The sequence below is a fragment of the Saprolegnia diclina genome (genome assembly GCF_000281045.1).
Source record: "Saprolegnia diclina VS20 unplaced genomic scaffold supercont1.1, whole genome shotgun sequence".
NCBI classification, from domain to species: domain Eukaryota; phylum Oomycota; class Saprolegniomycetes; order Saprolegniales; family Saprolegniaceae; genus Saprolegnia; species Saprolegnia diclina.
In genome coordinates this window covers 97,903-115,953 of record NW_008246068.1, presented here as the reverse complement: position 1 = coordinate 115,953, position 18,051 = coordinate 97,903, and the positions used below count along the sequence as shown (strand labels likewise).

The 18,051-nt window shown below is 58.6% G+C and overlaps 9 protein-coding genes across 9 annotated transcripts; 5 read left to right on the top strand and 4 right to left on the bottom strand.

Annotated features, from left to right (window-relative positions):
• Positions 1 to 46: 46 nt before the first annotated feature.
• SDRG_00042 (hypothetical protein) lies at positions 47 to 1,691 on the bottom strand. Its single transcript, XM_008605504.1, has 4 exons — positions 1,200 to 1,691; positions 736 to 1,150; positions 261 to 678; positions 47 to 214 (listed from the first exon to the last, which is right to left on the bottom strand). The coding sequence occupies exons 1-4, from the start codon at positions 1,659 to 1,661 to the stop codon at positions 85 to 87; spliced, it is 1,425 nt and encodes a 474-aa protein (XP_008603726.1). The 5' UTR covers positions 1,662 to 1,691; the 3' UTR covers positions 47 to 84.
• A 783-nt stretch (positions 1,692 to 2,474) lies between these two features.
• SDRG_00041 (Ras-like GTP-binding protein A) lies at positions 2,475 to 3,700 on the top strand. Its single transcript, XM_008605503.1, has 6 exons — positions 2,475 to 2,521; positions 2,568 to 2,637; positions 2,689 to 2,718; positions 2,765 to 2,831; positions 2,878 to 3,142; positions 3,189 to 3,700. The coding sequence occupies exons 1-6, from the start codon at positions 2,510 to 2,512 to the stop codon at positions 3,645 to 3,647; spliced, it is 903 nt and encodes a 300-aa protein (XP_008603725.1). The 5' UTR covers positions 2,475 to 2,509; the 3' UTR covers positions 3,648 to 3,700.
• A 146-nt stretch (positions 3,701 to 3,846) lies between these two features.
• Positions 3,847 to 6,104, top strand: SDRG_00040 (serine/threonine protein kinase; the record flags this gene model as incomplete). Its single annotated transcript, XM_008605502.1, has 2 exons — positions 3,847 to 6,044; positions 6,089 to 6,104. 2 exons carry the CDS (start codon positions 3,847 to 3,849, stop codon positions 6,102 to 6,104), a joined length of 2,214 nt encoding a protein of 737 aa, XP_008603724.1.
• A 434-nt stretch (positions 6,105 to 6,538) lies between these two features.
• SDRG_00039 (hypothetical protein) lies at positions 6,539 to 8,121 on the bottom strand. The gene is made up of 2 exons (XM_008605501.1): positions 7,962 to 8,121; positions 6,539 to 7,913 (listed from the first exon to the last, which is right to left on the bottom strand). The coding sequence occupies exon 2, from the start codon at positions 7,708 to 7,710 to the stop codon at positions 6,628 to 6,630; it is 1,083 nt and encodes a 360-aa protein (XP_008603723.1). The 5' UTR covers positions 7,711 to 7,913; positions 7,962 to 8,121; the 3' UTR covers positions 6,539 to 6,627.
• On the top strand, positions 7,773 to 9,271 carry SDRG_00038 (hypothetical protein). The gene has a single exon (XM_008605500.1). The coding sequence runs from the start codon at positions 8,616 to 8,618 to the stop codon at positions 9,126 to 9,128; it is 513 nt and encodes a 170-aa protein (XP_008603722.1). The 5' UTR covers positions 7,773 to 8,615; the 3' UTR covers positions 9,129 to 9,271.
• Positions 9,272 to 9,336: 65 nt separating this feature from the next.
• On the bottom strand, positions 9,337 to 10,405 carry SDRG_00037 (hypothetical protein; the record flags this gene model as incomplete). The annotated part of the gene is made up of 2 exons (XM_008605499.1): positions 9,337 to 9,541; positions 9,590 to 10,405. Coding segments are annotated over 2 exons (971 nt in total), but the record flags the coding sequence as incomplete, so codon positions are not given.
• A 1,343-nt stretch (positions 10,406 to 11,748) lies between these two features.
• On the bottom strand, positions 11,749 to 12,767 carry SDRG_00036 (hypothetical protein; the record flags this gene model as incomplete). The annotated part of the gene is made up of 2 exons (XM_008605498.1): positions 11,749 to 11,894; positions 11,954 to 12,767. The coding sequence occupies 2 exons, from the start codon at positions 12,765 to 12,767 to the stop codon at positions 11,749 to 11,751; spliced, it is 960 nt and encodes a 319-aa protein (XP_008603720.1).
• A 2,376-nt stretch (positions 12,768 to 15,143) lies between these two features.
• On the top strand, positions 15,144 to 16,255 carry SDRG_00035 (hypothetical protein). The gene has a single exon (XM_008605497.1). The coding sequence runs from the start codon at positions 15,147 to 15,149 to the stop codon at positions 16,182 to 16,184; it is 1,038 nt and encodes a 345-aa protein (XP_008603719.1). The 5' UTR covers positions 15,144 to 15,146; the 3' UTR covers positions 16,185 to 16,255.
• Positions 16,256 to 16,638: 383 nt separating this feature from the next.
• SDRG_00034 (hypothetical protein) lies at positions 16,639 to 18,027 on the top strand (the record flags this gene model as incomplete). The annotated part of the gene is made up of 3 exons (XM_008605496.1): positions 16,639 to 16,870; positions 16,924 to 16,982; positions 17,035 to 18,027. The coding sequence occupies 3 exons, from the start codon at positions 16,639 to 16,641 to the stop codon at positions 18,025 to 18,027; spliced, it is 1,284 nt and encodes a 427-aa protein (XP_008603718.1).
• Positions 18,028 to 18,051: the final 24 nt, after the last annotated feature.

Sequence of the window (18,051 nt, the reverse complement as noted above, 5' to 3'; positions counted from 1 at the left end):
CGCGGCAGAAGGCACACGTGAGATAGCACGCACGACGATAGTTTAGTTTATAGAACTACTATTGCTGACTTGTCTAGTTCCTCGCTAAAACGAGTGGCCTTCGCGCACGAGGCGGCAGCGAACGACGACGACCGCAATGCCCCACGCAAGGACCGTCCAGAGCATCCAGAGCAGCGGAAAGAGAAACGTGAGCAAGAGCCCTTCCGCGTCATCGCTAGGCATTCAAATGCTAAGAACTTATCGCTCGGCGAGAGAGGTACCTGCAGCGCGGGTTGAGCACAATGGCGCCGTCGACCTCGATGCTGCCGCAGTTGGGCGCGTACTTGTCCTTGAGCCAGCCGAGAATGATCGGCGACGGTACATCGCCGAGCGCGTGGATAAGGAGCGTATTGACAGCGACCGCCAGCGGTCGTCGCGACGGCTCGACGCAGAGGAGGACGGCAATGGCGGTACAGGACGGCGTCGCAAACAGAAAGATGAGGGCGAGGCCCACGAGCGAGAGGAACCACATCTTGGACGGGAGTCCGTACCACGCAAGGATCGCGAGGCCGGTCCCGATGGCCATGAGGAGGAACATCTGCCGCAGCGCATAGTACTGGCGCACGGTCGCGTGCACTTGATGCGACGAGAGGTCGAGAAGGTACCCACCGAGCGGCGTGCCGACGACCGCGCTCACCACTACCCACAAGGATACCGCCTGTCTGAGATTGCACTTTAGAAAGAGTAAGGACGTACCGACTAGGGCGCCAAAGACCATCGAGGCTTCGGTCTCGTGCTCAAACACACCGAGCCCGATGAGGAAGAGCGGGCCAAAGACGCCGAGGCCCGAGATCGAAAAGGTGAAGGCTGCCGACCCGAGTACGCTCAGGAGGAACACCGGGTGGACCATGACTTCGTACGATTCTTGCCAGAACGACAGCCGCGGCGACTCGGCCTCCTTTTGCAGTAGCGTCTTGCCTTGCTCTTCGTCGAGCTTGAGGTGGTGCTCGGCCGTCGCGTTCGCGGGCTGGTCGTACGCCGGCGGAATGCCCACGAGGCAAATGTAAGCGAGCGGCAGCATCGCGAGCGCTTCGAGGTAGTACGCCCAGCCCCAGCCCCACGACGAGTTGGACATGACCGCGCCGTAGGCGTACCCGAGCGCGGTGCCCGCCTAGCCATGTATGCGATTGAGTGAGAGCGATTATGCGGCTATCGCGTACCGACGTGAGCGTGAAGAAGACGCCCATCCACAGCGTCCGCGTCGAGGGCGGCGCGTGGTCGTCGATGAACGGCGGCGCAATGCACTGGAAGGACGACTCACCAATGCCGCTGAGGATACGCCCGGCGAGGAGGAGCGCGAAGCTCTGGTACGTCTTGGCGAGGCCGCACATGGCCATGGCGATGCACCACACAAAGAGGCCGATCGCGATGAGGCGGAAGGGCTTCATGAAGATCGAGAGGTACCCGAAGAGCACGATGAAGACGGCGTAGCTCGCAATGAAGGACGAGGCGAGCAGCCCGAGGTAGAAGCCCTCCTGCGTCACCGAGATGTGCAGCGTGGCCTCGATGAAGTACTGGAACTGCGTCGGCGCGCCCGGGATGATCCCGCGGTCGACGTAGTTGAGCATGTTGATGACGCAGAAGAGGAGGAAGATCCACGACGTCGCCGCCATGCCTGCCATGCTTCTGGTCGCGAGCGTCGTCGTCGTCGTTGCCGGTTTGCGTGTGGTGCGGGGTCATCCGGATACGCAGCCGGTATTTTTAACCAGCCGTTAAGTCCGGCTTCAACCTCAACCTGCACCTTGGCACCAGAACTTTGCACAGATTGTCTTCTACGGTGTGTATCTACACCTTTCACAGTATAGTAGCTTGACGGTGCGTCTAGAGCTAGCGCGCATGCGGCTTGGGTACTCGGGTGCATCGTGATTTGAGTGGCAAGGACCATCTGCGCAAAGCCTTGACAGGACACTAACGTTAGGAGGAGGCTTGCTGATACCGCTAGCGACGGCAGGCCGTCGGCTGCGTAAAGGACGAGGTGATGGCAGGGTGCAGGGTGCAGAAACGAGGCGCTCGGTGCCACTCGAGCAAGCGACGACGCTTGCTTGTACTAGTAGCCCAAGGGACAGGGAAGGTGCATGTATCCCTGGCAGGGACGCACTACCTTTGCACCCAAGATGGCGCATGCAGCTCGGGTTCTAGGAGCCCTCGACTCTTATTCCTTGGGCAGTACGACTCGTAACAACAGGCGAGCCGTCCCAGTCGCCTCAGTGGTGTGGTGATCGCTGGGCTTGGAGTCGGCGACACCTGCTGCATGGCGGACGCTGGCTCGCTCGCGCTTGGCACAGCAAGGGCCGACGGTCCTTTGCTGAATGCGACCGCATTTTAATGACAATATTGTGCATAGTTAGCGAATTACGGGCGTGTGCACGGACCAGCGGGCCGGGGTCCGGATACCTATCCGGATTCGCAATTAACCGGAAGATTCCCTAAGTCCGTTCAAAGCGAGTTTTGCAGCGCCGACGTCCGCAGCATGAAGAAGAAGGTCCGTCGGTCGCGCTGGCCGCCAGCTCATGGCCCGCCTGCCGTAGGTCCTCTTGATGGGCAAGTCCGGCTCGGGCAAGACCTCGATGCGCTCGATCATCTTCGCCAACTACCTCGGTGCGTCTGCCTGCCCGCTTGCCATGTCTGACTGCGCATGATGGTGTCTAGCCCGTGACACGATGCGCCTTGGCCCCACCCGTCGGTGCTTTCGCTTCTCGCCTTGCCGCTCACGCATCCTACGTAGTCGACGTCGAGCACTCGCACGTCCGCTTCCTCGGCAACCTCGTGCTCAACCTCTGGGACTGCGGCGGGTACGCCTGCGCGTTGCCTTGCCTCTATTCATGCACGCTCTTCTAGCCAAGACGCGTTCTACGAAAACTACTTTGAGAGCCAGCGCGACCACATCTTCCGCAGCGTCGAGCTGCTTATCTACGTCTTCGACATCGAGTCGCGCGAGCTCGAAAAAGACATGAACCACTTTGACGGCTGCCTCGAAGCGATCGAGCAAAACTCCGAGTCGGCCAAGGTGTTTGTGCTCATCCACAAGATGGACCTCGTGCCCGAGGCTCAGCGCGACGCCGTCTTTGAGCAGCGCAAGGACATGATCTTGTCGCGGACCGGCGTACGTCGTACTTCCGTCCTCTTCGCCTGCATCATGCTGCTTGTAGCAAATCCCAACCGTCTGTTTTGGCACGTCGATCTGGGACGAGACGTTGTACCGCGCGTGGTCGTCGATCGTCTACTCGCTCATCCCCAACATGCAGGACCTCGAGCACCATCTAAATGTGTTTTGCTCCATCTGCAACGCCGACGAGGTCGTGCTCTTTGAGCGAGCGACGTTCCTCGTGATTGCCAACGCGACGCACACCACCCATCGGGACATGCACCGCTTCGAGAAGATCTCCAACATCATCAAGCAGTTCAAGCTCAGCTGCTCCAAGACGCAGGCGCAGTTCCAGGGCATGGAGGTGCGCAACTCGAACTTTACGGCGTACATGGACTTCTTCACGACCAACACGTACATCATGGTCATCATGAGCGACGGCTCGATCCAAGCGGCGACTACCCAGCTCAACATCAAGGCGGCGCGCCCCGTCTTTGAACGCTACGTGCAGCAAGCCAACTAAACTGGGCAGACAGGATGATGCGACAGAATCTACGTCTACGGTTGTTTGGGCTATCTCTAGTGGAAGGCATGGCACAGGGCTGAGCGACTCCTTGCGGCGCCCAAGCGTAGGACTCGACGAGGAGTATCAAGTTGGCAAGTTGATATTAAGTATCTCGCTACCGATTCTCTGCTGCCGACCTCACTGTAGCTTTGACCGCATGGCTGCCACTGGCTGCGCGTCGCCGCTGCCAGACGTGATTCACTCGCCCGAACTCTGCGCCGATACGGACGACGTCGGTTTTGCCAGCCCTGTTGGTCGCTTCCGGCCCTTTCTCTGGCGAGGCAAGAAGGTGTCGGTCTTGACACCTGACGCCAGCAATGCGGTTGGCGTCCATGCCGCAGCGACTGCCATGCACCGGCTGGGGCTAGGGTCGTCGCCCGAGACGCTCCATGTGTACGGCATCACCGAGAACGCCGACGGTCAGTGGGGCATCGTCACCGAGCGCATCAATCACGGCTGTCCAGGACGTCTCTTTGCGGTATCTGCGCCGACGGCCGCGTTTTCATTGAGCGAGTTTCTTGGCTTCAAGCCGCCGCCGCCAGCCCGCGACGCACTAGCGTTCGTTAGTCTACAAGAAGTCCTGGACCAGAATCAGACGTCGCCGCTACCACGACGCGCCCGGCTATCGCTATCGCTGGCGCTCGCAGAAGCCGTCGCGTCACTTCACGTCCGAGGCATCGTTCATGGCGCCATGAACCCCGCCAACATCCTCGTTGCAGCTGCGGCGGACGATCGTATTATGGTCAAGTTGATCGACGTTGGCGCCCGGCCGCGCACTGCGTACTCGGACCCCGAGTGCAGTACCCATGCGACGGTAGCCGCCGATGTCTATGCACTCGGGGCGCTCGTGGCCCATCTGTACGTGAGCGGCATGTCGCTCGAGGTCAAGGCCCCCGCCGATCTCATCCGGTTTGTTCAGCTGGGCAATCGACGAGCGTTGCTGGCGCGTCAATGTCCCGTATGGCTCTCGCTTCTCGTTGCCAAGTGCATGAACTCGGACGCGACCAAGCGACCGTCGATCGACTACGTAGTGGCGTGCCTAGGTGAGTCGACTGAGAAGGTTAAGAAGCTCCAGACCGTCCGCGTCCTGGCACCTCACGAGCTAGGGCCGATGACGCACCTTCTTGGTTCGGGCTCCAATGGCGCCGTCTACCGCAGTCTTCTTGATGGCCGCGACGTGGCGGTCAAAGTCCTCTCGCCGGCCACGACAAAAGAGATCTTTGAGCATGAAGTGTGGCTCCTCGCCGAGCTTGGGACGTCAATACACACGGTCGAGCTCGTCGGCACGTCGGTCCTTCCGGTTCCGTCCCACCCAAAGCTCGTCACGCGATGTATTGTCATGGAGTTTATGGCGGGCGGCAGTTTGCAGGAGCGCCTCTACGGAGGCACCCTCACTCTCGGCGAGGTCATAACGATCGCACTGGAGATTGCCGGCGCTTTGGCCTCGTTCCACGAGCGCAACATCATCCACCGGGACATCAAGCCGGCCAACATCCTGTTCGATGCACACGGGCATGTCAAGGTGGCCGACTTTGGCGTCGGCTGCAAGGTCACCGGACGCACCATGACAACTCGCACCGGTACCTACGAGTACATGGCCCCCGAGGTGTTCGACACCGACGACTACACGGCAGCCGCCGACATGTACTCGTTTGGCGTCCTTCTCACGACCCTTCTCGAGCCGTTCGCCGACGGCCCACCGGGCCTTCTTGCGCTTGCGCGTCAGTGTATGCAGCGGGATCCTCGGGAGCGGCCGACGGCCGGCGCCGCCGCACGTGTCTTACAGCCGCTGGTGTGGACCGTGGCGCCGTTGCCGATCATTCCGTTGCAGCTCCTCCAGATCGTTGGCAGCCCGGTGGGACACCCGATCGCGTACTTGTACCTGGGTGCCTCGGTCGTGCTTGAGCCCGCGCCGCGCGGACACAGCGCCCAACAGCTTGTCCTCGACGCCTACCGCCACAACTCGGAGCACACGGTGCACTTGCTCGGCCTCGTTCTCGAGCTCCCGACGCCGATGGTCGTTGTCGAGGCGACGACGAGGCTGCGACCGTTTCTGCAACGCACGAGCTGCCACGTCATGGCGCTGGTGCGCGCGATAACTGAAGCGCTGGCGGCACTGCATGCACGGAAGGCGGTCGTGGCACATTTGGTCCCAAATGCCATCGCCGTCGACGGCAACGGACGCGTCAAGGTGAAAAGCTGCGGCGTCGACACCACGGGCGCTGCACTGTACATGGCGCCCGAAGTGGCCGCCGGGGCACCAACAACGTTCGCGTCCAATGTCTACTCGCTTGGTAAGCTCTGGGCGACCCTATGGCATCTTCGTGGCGAAACCTGCAGCTCATATCCGCCAGGGTACGCAGATCTCGTCAATGAGTGCACGTTGGTGGACTCCGCAGGTCGGCCAACAGCTAGCCAAGTCCTCGATCGTCTAGTCACACTGTAGTAGTTCACCACTGTAACCAATACTAGTAGTTGATTCGCTCGGTTGTCGTCGACACAAAACCGGTGACTCGTCGCTACTCGAGCTACGAACCTGCCGACGAGAATCACATGTGTGAACTGACAGCCTCGTCAACCCCATCAGCACCGCCGCTCAGCGCAATAAGAAAAGAGTTGAAGGGCCACCGATTGCCTTAGATAGTACGTCGTCAAGCCAGTGCGACCGTGGCCTCGTCGCAGCCGATTGTGGCACTGGTGATTCTCTCAGAACGCATGATGGACCTTCTTCAACCTGGTCGCGCGTGGCGATCTTTTGTCCTCTCAAAATACATACATTGTCAAACTTGATACCTTATGACGTGGCAGCCGCAGCGTCGGGTTCTCTGTCTCATGTGTGCGAATTCACGTGCAAGGCATTGGGAATATATATTTGTGTACGTTAGTTGGTGTACACTTTAGTCATGCAAACCATATCGAGAAATAAGAGAAGAAGGGTCTACCGCAGCGTGCGGCACCAGCTCACGATCGTCGCGTGGCCAAACTGCGCCGCGAGCGCGCTTGCGTGGTGCACGCAGCCTTCCGACCGGTGCAAATGCAAGTAGCGGACGACGTCGAGGCTGCCGTGCGCGGCTGCCCAGTTGATCGCGCGCGCCGTGCAGCCTTCGTTGCGGTACTCGTGCAAGAAGCGGACGACGTCGAGGTGCCCGTACAGCGCGGCGCCGTCCATCGCTTCCTTTGTACAGCCCTCGTGGCGCACTTCATGGAGGAACCGAACAATCTCTAAATGGCCCGAAAAGGCCGCGCTCGTCATGGCGTACGTCGTGCAGCCTTCGTTGCGGTGTTCGTGGAGGAAGCGGACAACGCCGAGATGGCCGTTCTTGGCCGCTTGGTCCATCGCAAAGCTCGTGCACCCTTCCGTACGATGCTCGTGGAGGAAGCGCACGACGTGCAGATGGCCATGCTCGGCGGCTTGGTTCATCGCGTAGACGGTGCAGCCTTCATTGCGATGTTCGTGCAAGAAGCGCACGATGTCGAGGTGGCCCGAGGCCGCGGCGCTGTTCATGCAGTCGGTCGTCCAGCCGACGACGCCGTCCAGCGCGTGCAAGTAGCGCAGGATCGCAAGATGGCCGTGCTTGGCGGCGCCGTTGAGCGCATACGTCGAGATCGGCGGCACGGCGTTGTTGTTGCTGCTGTCGCTCTCGAGCCAGACGCGGTAGAGGTGCTCGAGCACGTGGAGCTGGCCGGATAGGATCGCGCAGAACATGGCGTACTCGATCGCGCGGTCGGGATGGGCCATGTGCGCGAGGACCGTCTGGACCATGCGCAAGTCGCCGCGCGCTGCGGCGACGCCGACGAGGCTGTTGTCTTTGAGCGCGAGCGCGAGCGTCGGGCGGTCCGTCTTGAGTTGGCGGCAGTACGCCGTGATTGCGTACGCGACGCCGGGCTGGAACTCGGCCAGGCGGCGCACGAGCGAATGGTTGCAGAGGACTTGGACGGACGGCGGGTCGCCCGTGTCGGTGTTGCGGCGCGGCGGGTCCATGCCGGCGGCGCGTGGTGATGTGGTTCTTGACGCTGTCATACTTGGCGTGTCACAGATGCAAAGGCGTGGGAGAGGACGAGGTTATCCGGACAGCCCGGCCGGCTTAGGGGGCTTTGTCGATCGCAAAGAGGAAGCGCGACACGAAGGCGGCGGGAGGGCGTCAGGACGCGGCAGAGCGAAAGGCAGAATGGCAGCCGTGTCGCAGAAAGGCAAACTGTGGCCGTTGGAAGCGTTTCACTGGCCTATGAGCGCGCACGAATGTTAAACCTTGAGGCTTGAAGTTGCCAAACCGTTGTCGCGGGTTCGACACCGTTGCCGACGCCTTTGTCAGGCCTCGTGTTGCACGCGAACAACCCCAAAGCTTCGAGAAAAGGGCGGGCGTTGGACTGCATTTTATGGCGCTTGAGGCACTTGAGGCCCCGCCATTCTCGCCGACAAGGCGCGTACGCGGCAGCAGCGTGCGTGTACGAGTCGCCGCCTTTGGAATTACAGTGATAAGCCATCAACACGGCTCATGCGCAGTGGCTACCTACCGGTACCGGTACCGTGCGGCGGCGAGAAGCCGTAGAAGGGACGGCCAAAGAGCTATACCGGTAAAAGGCGAGACGTATCGAAGGTATATACACTAGCACGATATGGTGAAGACGCCTCTGAGCGTCAACCTTCAAGCAAGCGCGATATCTTCTCGACCTGTCGTCTCCGGTGCAAGCGTCGATCACAAGTGTCGGACCATCACTCTCCCATAGCCTTGCCAGGCCGATGCCACGTCACTGACCCGCTCCTGCACCAGCGACTTCATGCACTGAGCACGCGTCGTTAGAGAGTCTGCATTGATGTAGCAGCAGCGCATGGGGTCGGTGGTCGCGCGCTGGCGGGTACGTGGCAGGCGTGCGGCATCGAGGCATGGCGATATGTGATTGGCTGAAAAGCTGTGCCGGCGCCCAATGAATGCGTGGGTCGTGTGGCTGACCTCAGAACTGGCCGTCGGGATGCTCGCCCACACTGGCCGATTCCTCCGCCGCCTCCGCCCGACGACGACCATGCTCCCGACGACGACGGCCGCTAGCCTGAGCACGCAGCGCGAGGCGCCGCCACCGACGAGCTGGACGGCGAAGGGCAAGGCCTTCCTCAAGGAGTATGGCACGGTCGGGCTCGTGACGCACACGACGCTCTCGCTCCTCTCGTACTCGCTGCTGTACGTGAGCGTCACGAAGGGCCTCGACGTCGGCGCCTTCCTCGACAGCTGGCGCAACAGCGTCGCCGCGGCGAACGCGACCACGTCGTCCGATGGCGTGCACACGGCCAGCAACGCGGTCGTGACCTACGCACTCTACAAGATGCTCGCGCCGATCCGGTGGCCGCTCACGTTCTTCGTCACGCCGGTCGTCGTCAAGCAGTGGAAGAAGTTTGGCAGCGCGGCCAAGAAGACCGACGAGCGTCCCAAGAGCGACCTCTAGACGTGACGTATTTCTCATCATTGACGATAGACCACAGCCCAACCAATCGAAGCGAGTACTTTTTTCTCAATACACTTTGTCAGTACGTTCTTAGGTACTAGGCTTTGTTATAAAGCAATTAGATTGGTTTGTGTTGACCCTGGCCCTAGTAGCGACGGGTGGCCAGCAAAAGAGGCTTGCGCCTGTTTTATGCCAAGCAAGGTTTAGAACTAGTGTTTAGAGTGAGTAGATAGGCGTTTTCTGTCAACAAAATGTCGTTTAAACTAGACCGGGCACGTCGTCTTCGTCTCCGATGCTCGACGAGTAAGTCGCTTCGAGTCGATCGACCGACGACTTTTCCTTCTTGAGATGAATCGCAACCACAATTCCGACGGCGACTAGCACCACAATCATCGCACCAAGGCCCCAGATCCCTACATAGCACTTCTGAGCAACACCACACAAAAGAAGCAAGCACGTACAGCCCGATTTGGCCGCTGACGTCGTTGACGAAGCCGACGCCTGGATCGTCTCGGTCGCTGGCTTTTCTGTCGAACGAGAGCTGGTGACGATGTCCGTACCAAGCAACGTCGACGCGACGTCCTGACACCTTGCGAGGCTCCCAAAACGATCGCATATATTGAGGCCCACGCAGCGTGAGCCGTCGGAGGACGAGGAAACGATGAGCCAATCCGACTGCTCTGGTACGCACGACCACGATGTTGTCGGCGCTGCCAATGCGGCTTTGGCGATCGAGCACCAAGACGTAGCGTCGTCAAAGCCAGAGACGCCCCAGTACATGGCGTGCTCGGCGCCGCACCGAGCCGGGTGCACCGATCCACGGTTGTCGCTGGTTGTGTTTGCCAGATTGACGTTGCAGTTGACACCGTCAAACGACCGGCACTCGATCGTGTCGGTCGCCCGCACTTGTACGTAGCCAGTGGCAACGCGGAGGTGCTTCCAGTTGACATCGCGTACTGTCGCTTCCGTGTTTGCTTGTCGGAGTTCAAACGACGCGACGCGCTCTGTCCAGCTGCCGAGGCGTGTGGTCGAGTAGCGCCAGATCGCGGCCTGGCCTTGTCGCTCTGGGCGATCGTACGTCACGAGCTCCGTGTCGGCATCGAGCGTGATCGACTGGATTGGCTTGGACCAGCGTTGGAGCGCGGTTGTGGCGTCGTCGGCAGCGGCAACAGTGAGCGACTGGCCTCGGTACGCCGGGTGCTCGAAGAACGTGACGGCTGCCGCGTTGATGTTGCTGCATAGAGCGAATGCGCCAAGGACGAGTAGACGCAGCATCGAGGAAATCTGTAAATGAACCATGCTATCTGCGTGGACATTTCACATTTCCAGTATCTGGCAGTGTGGCCCAAGTGACGGTCTCCCGCGCAGCAGAAAGATGCAGCGAGTAGTGTGGGACGACCAGTCCATTTCCTGATACTTACTACTAATCTGGAAGAACACTTGTCAAGAGAAGTGGTCAAGAATAACCTACGCTTCTGGATGTGGTGCAAGACCGTCTGATGTCAGATCATAAGGCTCCAAATGTTGCATGGTGGGTGGAGATTCAAACTCGGTGGGAACCAGGCGGTCAAATGTGGGACGCACCACAATCGATCTAGCTACTAATCTGGCACTGGTGCGTCAACATCTGATTTGGACACGTCTGCGTTATCGATCCCCAACCGTGCGAATGAGAACGCCCCGCCGATCCACTTTTTAGCAGTATTCTCCCACACAGCGCCGACGATGATGATGCAAAATCCCACACCGCGCTGCCACTCGAGTGGCATTGGTCGTCTCTTGTTCCACTGAGTTCGTCGCGTTGCTGGGCTCCAGTGCGTGGCTCAGACGCACGAGCCAGTGACACGATAACCTTGCCACAACGTCTGGCGGTCGGTCGCCATACAATAATCAAGTAAAACTACTTTTTGCCAAACATGTGCCAAGCTCGGAAATGAGAGACGACTCGAACGCGCCTGGAAATGCCACTTGGTTCAAAGCCCGCCGCGGCAGCATCGACTTAAGGCCATCGACTTGGGGTTCGATAGCATTTTTTCTTATGAATTCCCGAATTCCCATGTAAGAAGTCGCACGTGGTGGCTGCTACCATGGGCTTCTACTACATATATGAGCATTGCAATGTAGTCGATTGATTTTGGATCGTGCTGGTGGACGAAGCCTGCCAAGCGTTGGCGCTTCGGCCGCAAAAAGCAATGTCACAGGCCGCACCAGGTCGCCGGTTTGGTCCAAGCTCGTGTCCCGGGCTTCTGCTAGCAAAGTGGCGCACACGTAGGAAGTTTCTACTCTTGCTCGCATTCATCAAGGGTATATAAGTCCCCTACCCTCTATTTATTATACAGTATACCCTTGCATTAATCATGCCTCCTGCCCTCACCAACAACGTTTTTTCTCACCGGCGTTGTCGAGGTGGCCTCCCTAGTAATCATCAGTCGATAGGCTACAAGTCATCTCGCAGCGAGCGGTCATGACTGCTTGAGTGGTCGCATGTCAATGCGCTCGTCCGCAACCTGCCCCAAAGAATCGTAAACGGTTATGGACACTTGCGTTTGATACCACAAACCATAAAACACGTTGTATCGTTTCGCAAATCGTGTTATTCGTTCCAAATACTAGTTAGTGTCTACACGTGCAAGTCGTCGTCGCCACCGATGCTCGAGCAGTACGTGGCTTCGAGCGGATTTGCTGATGTTTGTTTGTTGAGCTTGATCGCAACCACAATTCCGACCGTCAAACACCCTGCAATCATCGCCGGAAAGCCCCATACCCCTAACCACAAGTCCATAGTCCCACAGCATAGCAAACTCGAGCACTCGGTGCGAACGTACAGCCCGATTTGGCCGCTGACGTCGTCGACGAAGCCGACGCCTGGATCGTCTCGGTCGCTGGCTTTTCTGTCGAATGAGAGCTGGTGACGATGTCCGTACCAAGCAACGTCGACGCGACGTCCTGACACCTTGCGAGGCTCCCAAAACGATCGCATATATTGAGGCCCACGCAGCGTGAGCCGTCGGAGGACGAGGAAACGATGAGCCAATTCGACTGCTCTGGTACGCACGACCACGATGTTGTCGGCGCTGCCAATGCGGCTTTGGCGATCAAGCACCAGGACGTAGCGTCGTCAAAGCCAGAGACGCCCCAGTACATGGCGTGCTCGGCGCCGCACCGAGCCGGGTGCACCGATCCACGGTTGTCGCTGGTTGTGTTTGCCAGATTGACGTTGCAGTTGACACCGTCAAACGACCGGCACTCGATCGTGTCGGTCGCCCGCACTTGTACGTAGCCAGAGGCAACGCGGAGGTGCTTCCAGTTGACATCGCGTACTGTCGCTTCCGTGTCTGCTTGTCGGAGTTCAAACGACGCGACGCGCTCTGTCCAGCTGCCGAGGCGTGTGGTCGAGTAGCGCCAGATCGCGGCCTGGCCTTGTCGCTCTGTGCGATCGTACGTCACGAGCTCCGTGTCGGCATCGAGCGTGATCGACTGGATTGGTTTGGACCAGCGTTGGAGCGCGGTTGTGGCGTCGTTGGCAGCGGCAACAGTGAGCGACTGGCCTTGGTACGCCGGGTGCTCGTAGAACGTGACGGCTGCCGCGTTGATGTTGCTGCATAGAGCGAATGCGCCAAGGACGAGTAGACGCAGCATCGAGAAAATGTGAAAATGAACCATGCGATCTGCGTGGACACTTCCGGTGTCCTGCGGTGTGGCCCAAGTGACGGTCTCCCGCGCAGCAGAAAGCTGAAGCGAGTAGTGTGGGACGACCAGTCCATTTCCTGATACTTACTACTAATCTGGAAGAACACTTGTCAAGAGAAGTGGTCAAGAATAACCTACGCTTCTGGATGTGGTGCAAGACCGTCTGATGTCAGATCATGGGCGTTATCGCTCCCAGACTCATGTCAAATCGACATTTCTCTTGATTGAGCGTTGGCGCTCGGCGTCAAGGAGGTACCAACGTCACTGTTCTGCTTTTCATCGTGTATGTGGCATTTGCTTGCGGGCCGCGATGTAAAGCTTTGGCTCGGAGCAAACACCAGCACCTGCCACACGTTGTCTCTGTCGCCAGATGTTGTCCGGGTGGATGGCGGTGCAGCGTGATACAAATGACAAGTTAAACTACTAACTCTGCTTCGTGCGTGATGAATTTTGGTGGGGAGCTGAAAGGTGCAGCGCCGTCCAATCTTGCGGCTACGTACAAAAGCTCCTTGTGTTAGGCTGGAATGCGGATGACGTTTCGTTGGGCTGCCACAAGAGAGGATCGCCAGCGCCTCGAACGACGCGCAAAGTGCTCTATTGAGATGCTCAAGCAAGGATAGCGAGCCCTCGTGTAGTAGCCACGAATACAGAGCCACCAAGTCGCCGAGTGCTCACACTTGAATGCACCTCGCGACGGTACCTGGCGAATCGACGCTGACCGAGGAGGACTCGTCTTGCTCGGGCATCTCTACGTCGTCACCTTCATGCGCTCCGTCTGCAGCCAGTTGAAACGAGTTCTTATTCCTAGTGACAACACAAATACAAGAGTCGAGATGCAAGAAGGTCCGTAGTCACTTGAGAAATGACGCAGGGCTTGCCTCGTGAACGAAAGTGAAGGACTTCGAAAGGGGCTCGTGTCGTCTGAAATGCGCAGTTGCAGAAATGTACTAACGTCAACAGCACTTCTCGCAGACTTCCCTTCTGTCTATCATCGCGACATGCAACTTGGTGCTATTCGATGACGAAGTTTGCGATTTCTGTGCGATCTTGTCGACTCGACAGGGTCAAATGGTCACATTTGACAACATGTCTATGTCCGACCACGATTCTTCAACTGACCAATCCACATTGCACTCGACAAGAAAATACCAAAAATTCGATTGCGCTGTCCCGTGGTCGCCAAATCAACAGGAGCCGCAACAGTCTTCGTGGAGCTTCTTGAGTATTGAAGTCGCATTTTGAGATCCTGCAGCCCAGTCCCATATTCTAGACACAGCCTTTCGGTCCATCATCAACTAATCGCGGGCACTCGACATGAAAAAACTTATAATGTGCACAGCTCAGAATAGCGCTTTCCTTTGTCGTCTTGTCCTTTTGTCCGTGTAGGGACCTCGACGAGCACGCGAAGTCGGCGCGAAATCGGCGCTTGATTACCAAATGCCGGTCCGAAGAGATCAAAAGCTGCCCTTTCTCAGACGCCGATCCCCAGTGTTGACACGCACATGCATTTTCCCGATTCCTTTGGCGTCCATCACGAACTGATGCGCTTTTGGTCATCATGGCACCGCTTCCATGCGACCCGCCATAAACCCGATTACGAAACGCGGTCGATTCGCCACGCGAAACGAGCCAATCCCAGGCCTCGCCGACCAGCTGCACTACGATCTGCTGGTGAAAAACCTTTGACCAAAATGCGTTTTATAGGTAAAACGGAAATGCAGGTTGGAGCGAGTGACGGCCATTGACGTCGGCGACCACTGCCCATGACGAGCGACTTGCTCGCATCGTGTCGTGGAAGCGACACCTTGGACACAGATCTTATAGAATGCGATAACGTACCAGGTTCCCAGGTACTAGAAGGGTTGAACCCATGGCTCTCAGTGCCAAGCGTGGAGGATCGCAGTGCAGGACACCCGACAAAATCTTGCTTGTACAACACCTACAAAATGCTGAACAAAATGCGCTTTACCTACCTTGGACTCTACGATAATTCTAGTACCAGGGGACTGGCATACCGCTACATTTGCAGCGCAGCTACCGGTACGTCGTTGTAGAATGATATGTCGCAGTCTGCGTAGGCAGGAAAGCGGCAAGAAAGAAAACCTCTGACGCTTGATCGTCGAGACCGCACCGCGGTAATGAAGAGCGTCGGTGTTGCACCTGTGCGTACAAGTGATGGCACTCGACTACTTCGTTGTGCCGTGTCGACGGCGCGCCTGTCCATCGTCATCGCGACCATCATTCCATCTTTTAACCTAGATACGATGCGTTTAAACGCCATCGCAGCTGGTCGTGGCCCAAGGATATCATTTTTCAATTCCCTTTGCCATGTTCAAGTCCCTCATAAGCGTAAGCGCATGGCTCGGCCTCGCGCTTGCCTCGCGCCCGGCAGTCGTGCTCTACGAATTGCCTCAGTACCTCGGCCAGTCGGTCGCCGTCATCTCGTCCGACGACGCGGCCAGCACGCTCGCCCAGTGGAAGCGCCCGATCTTCTCGATCGTCGTCGATCCCGCGATTGAGTTTGTGACATACGATGACGCCGGCAACTCGGCCGTGTGGCACCACTCGACGTCGCTGCTTGGCAACTGGCCCTACAAAATCTCGTCATTCAAAGTGCAACCGGCGACCGCGAACACGACCACCAATACCTCGTCGATCCAAGCGCCGTGGAGCTACATTGGCTCGGGCGAAGGCTACCTCATGGTTCGTAACTCGAGCTCGAGCGCCGGCCAGCCAGAGTGCTACTCGAACGACGGTGTCAACTGCGTCACCGCCACAAGCGTCGCCGACCTCCTCACGGTGCCCACCAAGCTCGACGTGGCTTTGTACCCTGCGCAGTGCGGCGCCGACCGCTTCATGCACTGGGGATCGACCGGGTACGAGTCGGTATCGGCGTGGTGCTACCTCGCGCGCGAGGCCCTCGCCACTGCGCCGCTGCCTTGGGAGTGCGTCCAAGGCTCCAACGGCTGGGTCGCGCTCGCACCCAACAACTCGCTCTGTGTTTCGACGGGCGCCCGGGGTTGCGTTCAGTTTGCATCGCAAGCGACCTGCACGGCCTCGACGACGATGCTCGCTGGGCCTATCACCGCCGCTTGGACGTTTGCGTGCGGCAACCTTTCGGCGTGTGTCGGGTCGTCTTCGTCCACCGGGTCGGGCACCGGGTACCCGTTCTGGACTGCGAACACGGGCAGTGCGTCGTGGAGCATTGCATGCGTCGGCGCAGCCTTGGCGCTCTGCGGTGTCTTTGCGATCTTTAGCCGCTCGACGACGCCGGCCGCCGTGAACGTGGAAGCCACATACTGCTCGAGCGTCGGGGATGCCGAGACCGACGACGATCTCGAGTCGGTGTACCGCACACCGGTCTAACGCTCGCGCCGTACTACATCTAGCAACCTTACTAATCTATCTATTTAGTCAATATCTTCATCATGTACCCACATCCGTTCGTCGCGAATGCAGCATCACAAACCTTATTCTGGAGCGAGCCCTATACGGTGGTGGCGCATGGAAGCTGCGATACGAAGCGTGCAATGGCAAGAGCAATGGTATGAGGCAAGGCGTGGCAAGGTCGTGGGGTGCTACTCACGAAATGCGATTGCTGTTGCACCAAGGTCGCCAGCATTTCGTGCTGAAAAGGTATGAGTAACATCCAGTATTTAATCGACGTTTTATTTTATCTTGCCTTTTGTATATGTGGGCATGCAGGTTTATTTTATGACGCATACACTGTACACTGCCGCAATGGCGATCCTGGATCGCGCGCCACGTCGGTTCAGTATTCAATTAGCGCCGTCTCGACGATAAGGACTTGCAAACCATTATGAAGATGTTCTCGTCCTACGCTGTACTGGCGGCCGCTGGCCTGTATGCGGTGAACGCGGCCGAGTTTGTCTTCAACAACAAGTGCCCTTATACCATCAACCTCCACGCCGCCCACGGCAAGCACCTCTGTGACATCGCGCCCGGCCAAACACGCGACAAGAGCTGCGGCGTCACGATCACGACCAACGCGCCCGGCATCTTTCGCCACACGGCGTCCGACCAAGTCAACCGTACGTCGTCTTGTCGCCGCTCGGTGGGCCTCATCTTTTTGCCTTATGTGTAGTCATCGAGTATGTGCTCAACGGGCAGCTGTGGTATGACTTCAGCAACATCCCGCCCATGGTACTGAGGACGATCTGCAGCATTGCATATTCTATCTCATGCGATAAACTAGCCGGGCAATTGCAACAGCTTCCAAGACTGCAAGGCCAAGACCAAGGCCGTCGGCTTCAACGTGCCCATGTCGCTCACGCCGAGGAAGAAAGCTGGCACAAACTACAGTCCCAGCTGCGTTGCGCTTCTCGATCTCAAGGAGGACGCTCCGGACGCCTACCTCTTCCCCGCCGACATCAAGACGCACGACTGCCCCGGCGACATGGTTTTCGATGTTGTCTTTTGCCCTGGCGGGTCGGCCCCCGCTTCAGGCCCCGCTCCAGCCCCCGCTTCGGCCCCCGCTTCGGCCCCCGCCCCGACCTTGGACACGTGCACGACGCAGATGGATGTCGACTACCCGGGCAACGACATTGCCAACAGTCCGGTGACGGGCGACCGCAACACGCAGGTCGGTCAGTGCTGCGCCAAGTGCTCAAGCACAACCAACTGCGTGGCCTTCACAGTCGGCTACAACACGTGTTACATGAAGTCGTCGAAAGGCAGCCCGCGGCCCGCGACCGGCCTCGTTTCGGGCTCCCCGGGAGCTGCACCGCAGCCGTCGGGGACGTGCACGGCGCAGATGGGTATTGACTTTACGAGTAGCGGCACCAACAACGACATTGGGAGTGCCCCGGTCTCGGGCTCGACGACGGACCAGCTCGCGCAGTGCTGTGCTTTGTGCTACAAGAACGACAAGTGCGTCGCGTACTCGGTCGGGTACGGCTCGTGCTACATGAAGTCGAGCGTCGGCGTGCCGCGTGCCAACTCGCAGGTGTCGTCCGGCATCAAGGGCGCAGGTCCGTCGATCCAGTGGAAGCAGGACTACTGGGGCAACGACATCCTTGGCCTTGATATGCCCGGGTCGGCCATCGACCAAGCGACCATGTGCCACAGCCTCTGCAAGACGACGGCCAACTGCGCCGGCTTCACCATGAACGGTGGTCGCTGCTACCTCAAGCACCAACTTGCCAACGGCTACAAGAGCGACACGGCGTACTCGGGCACCAAGAACTAGACGTGCAGTGCTACGTTGATTTTT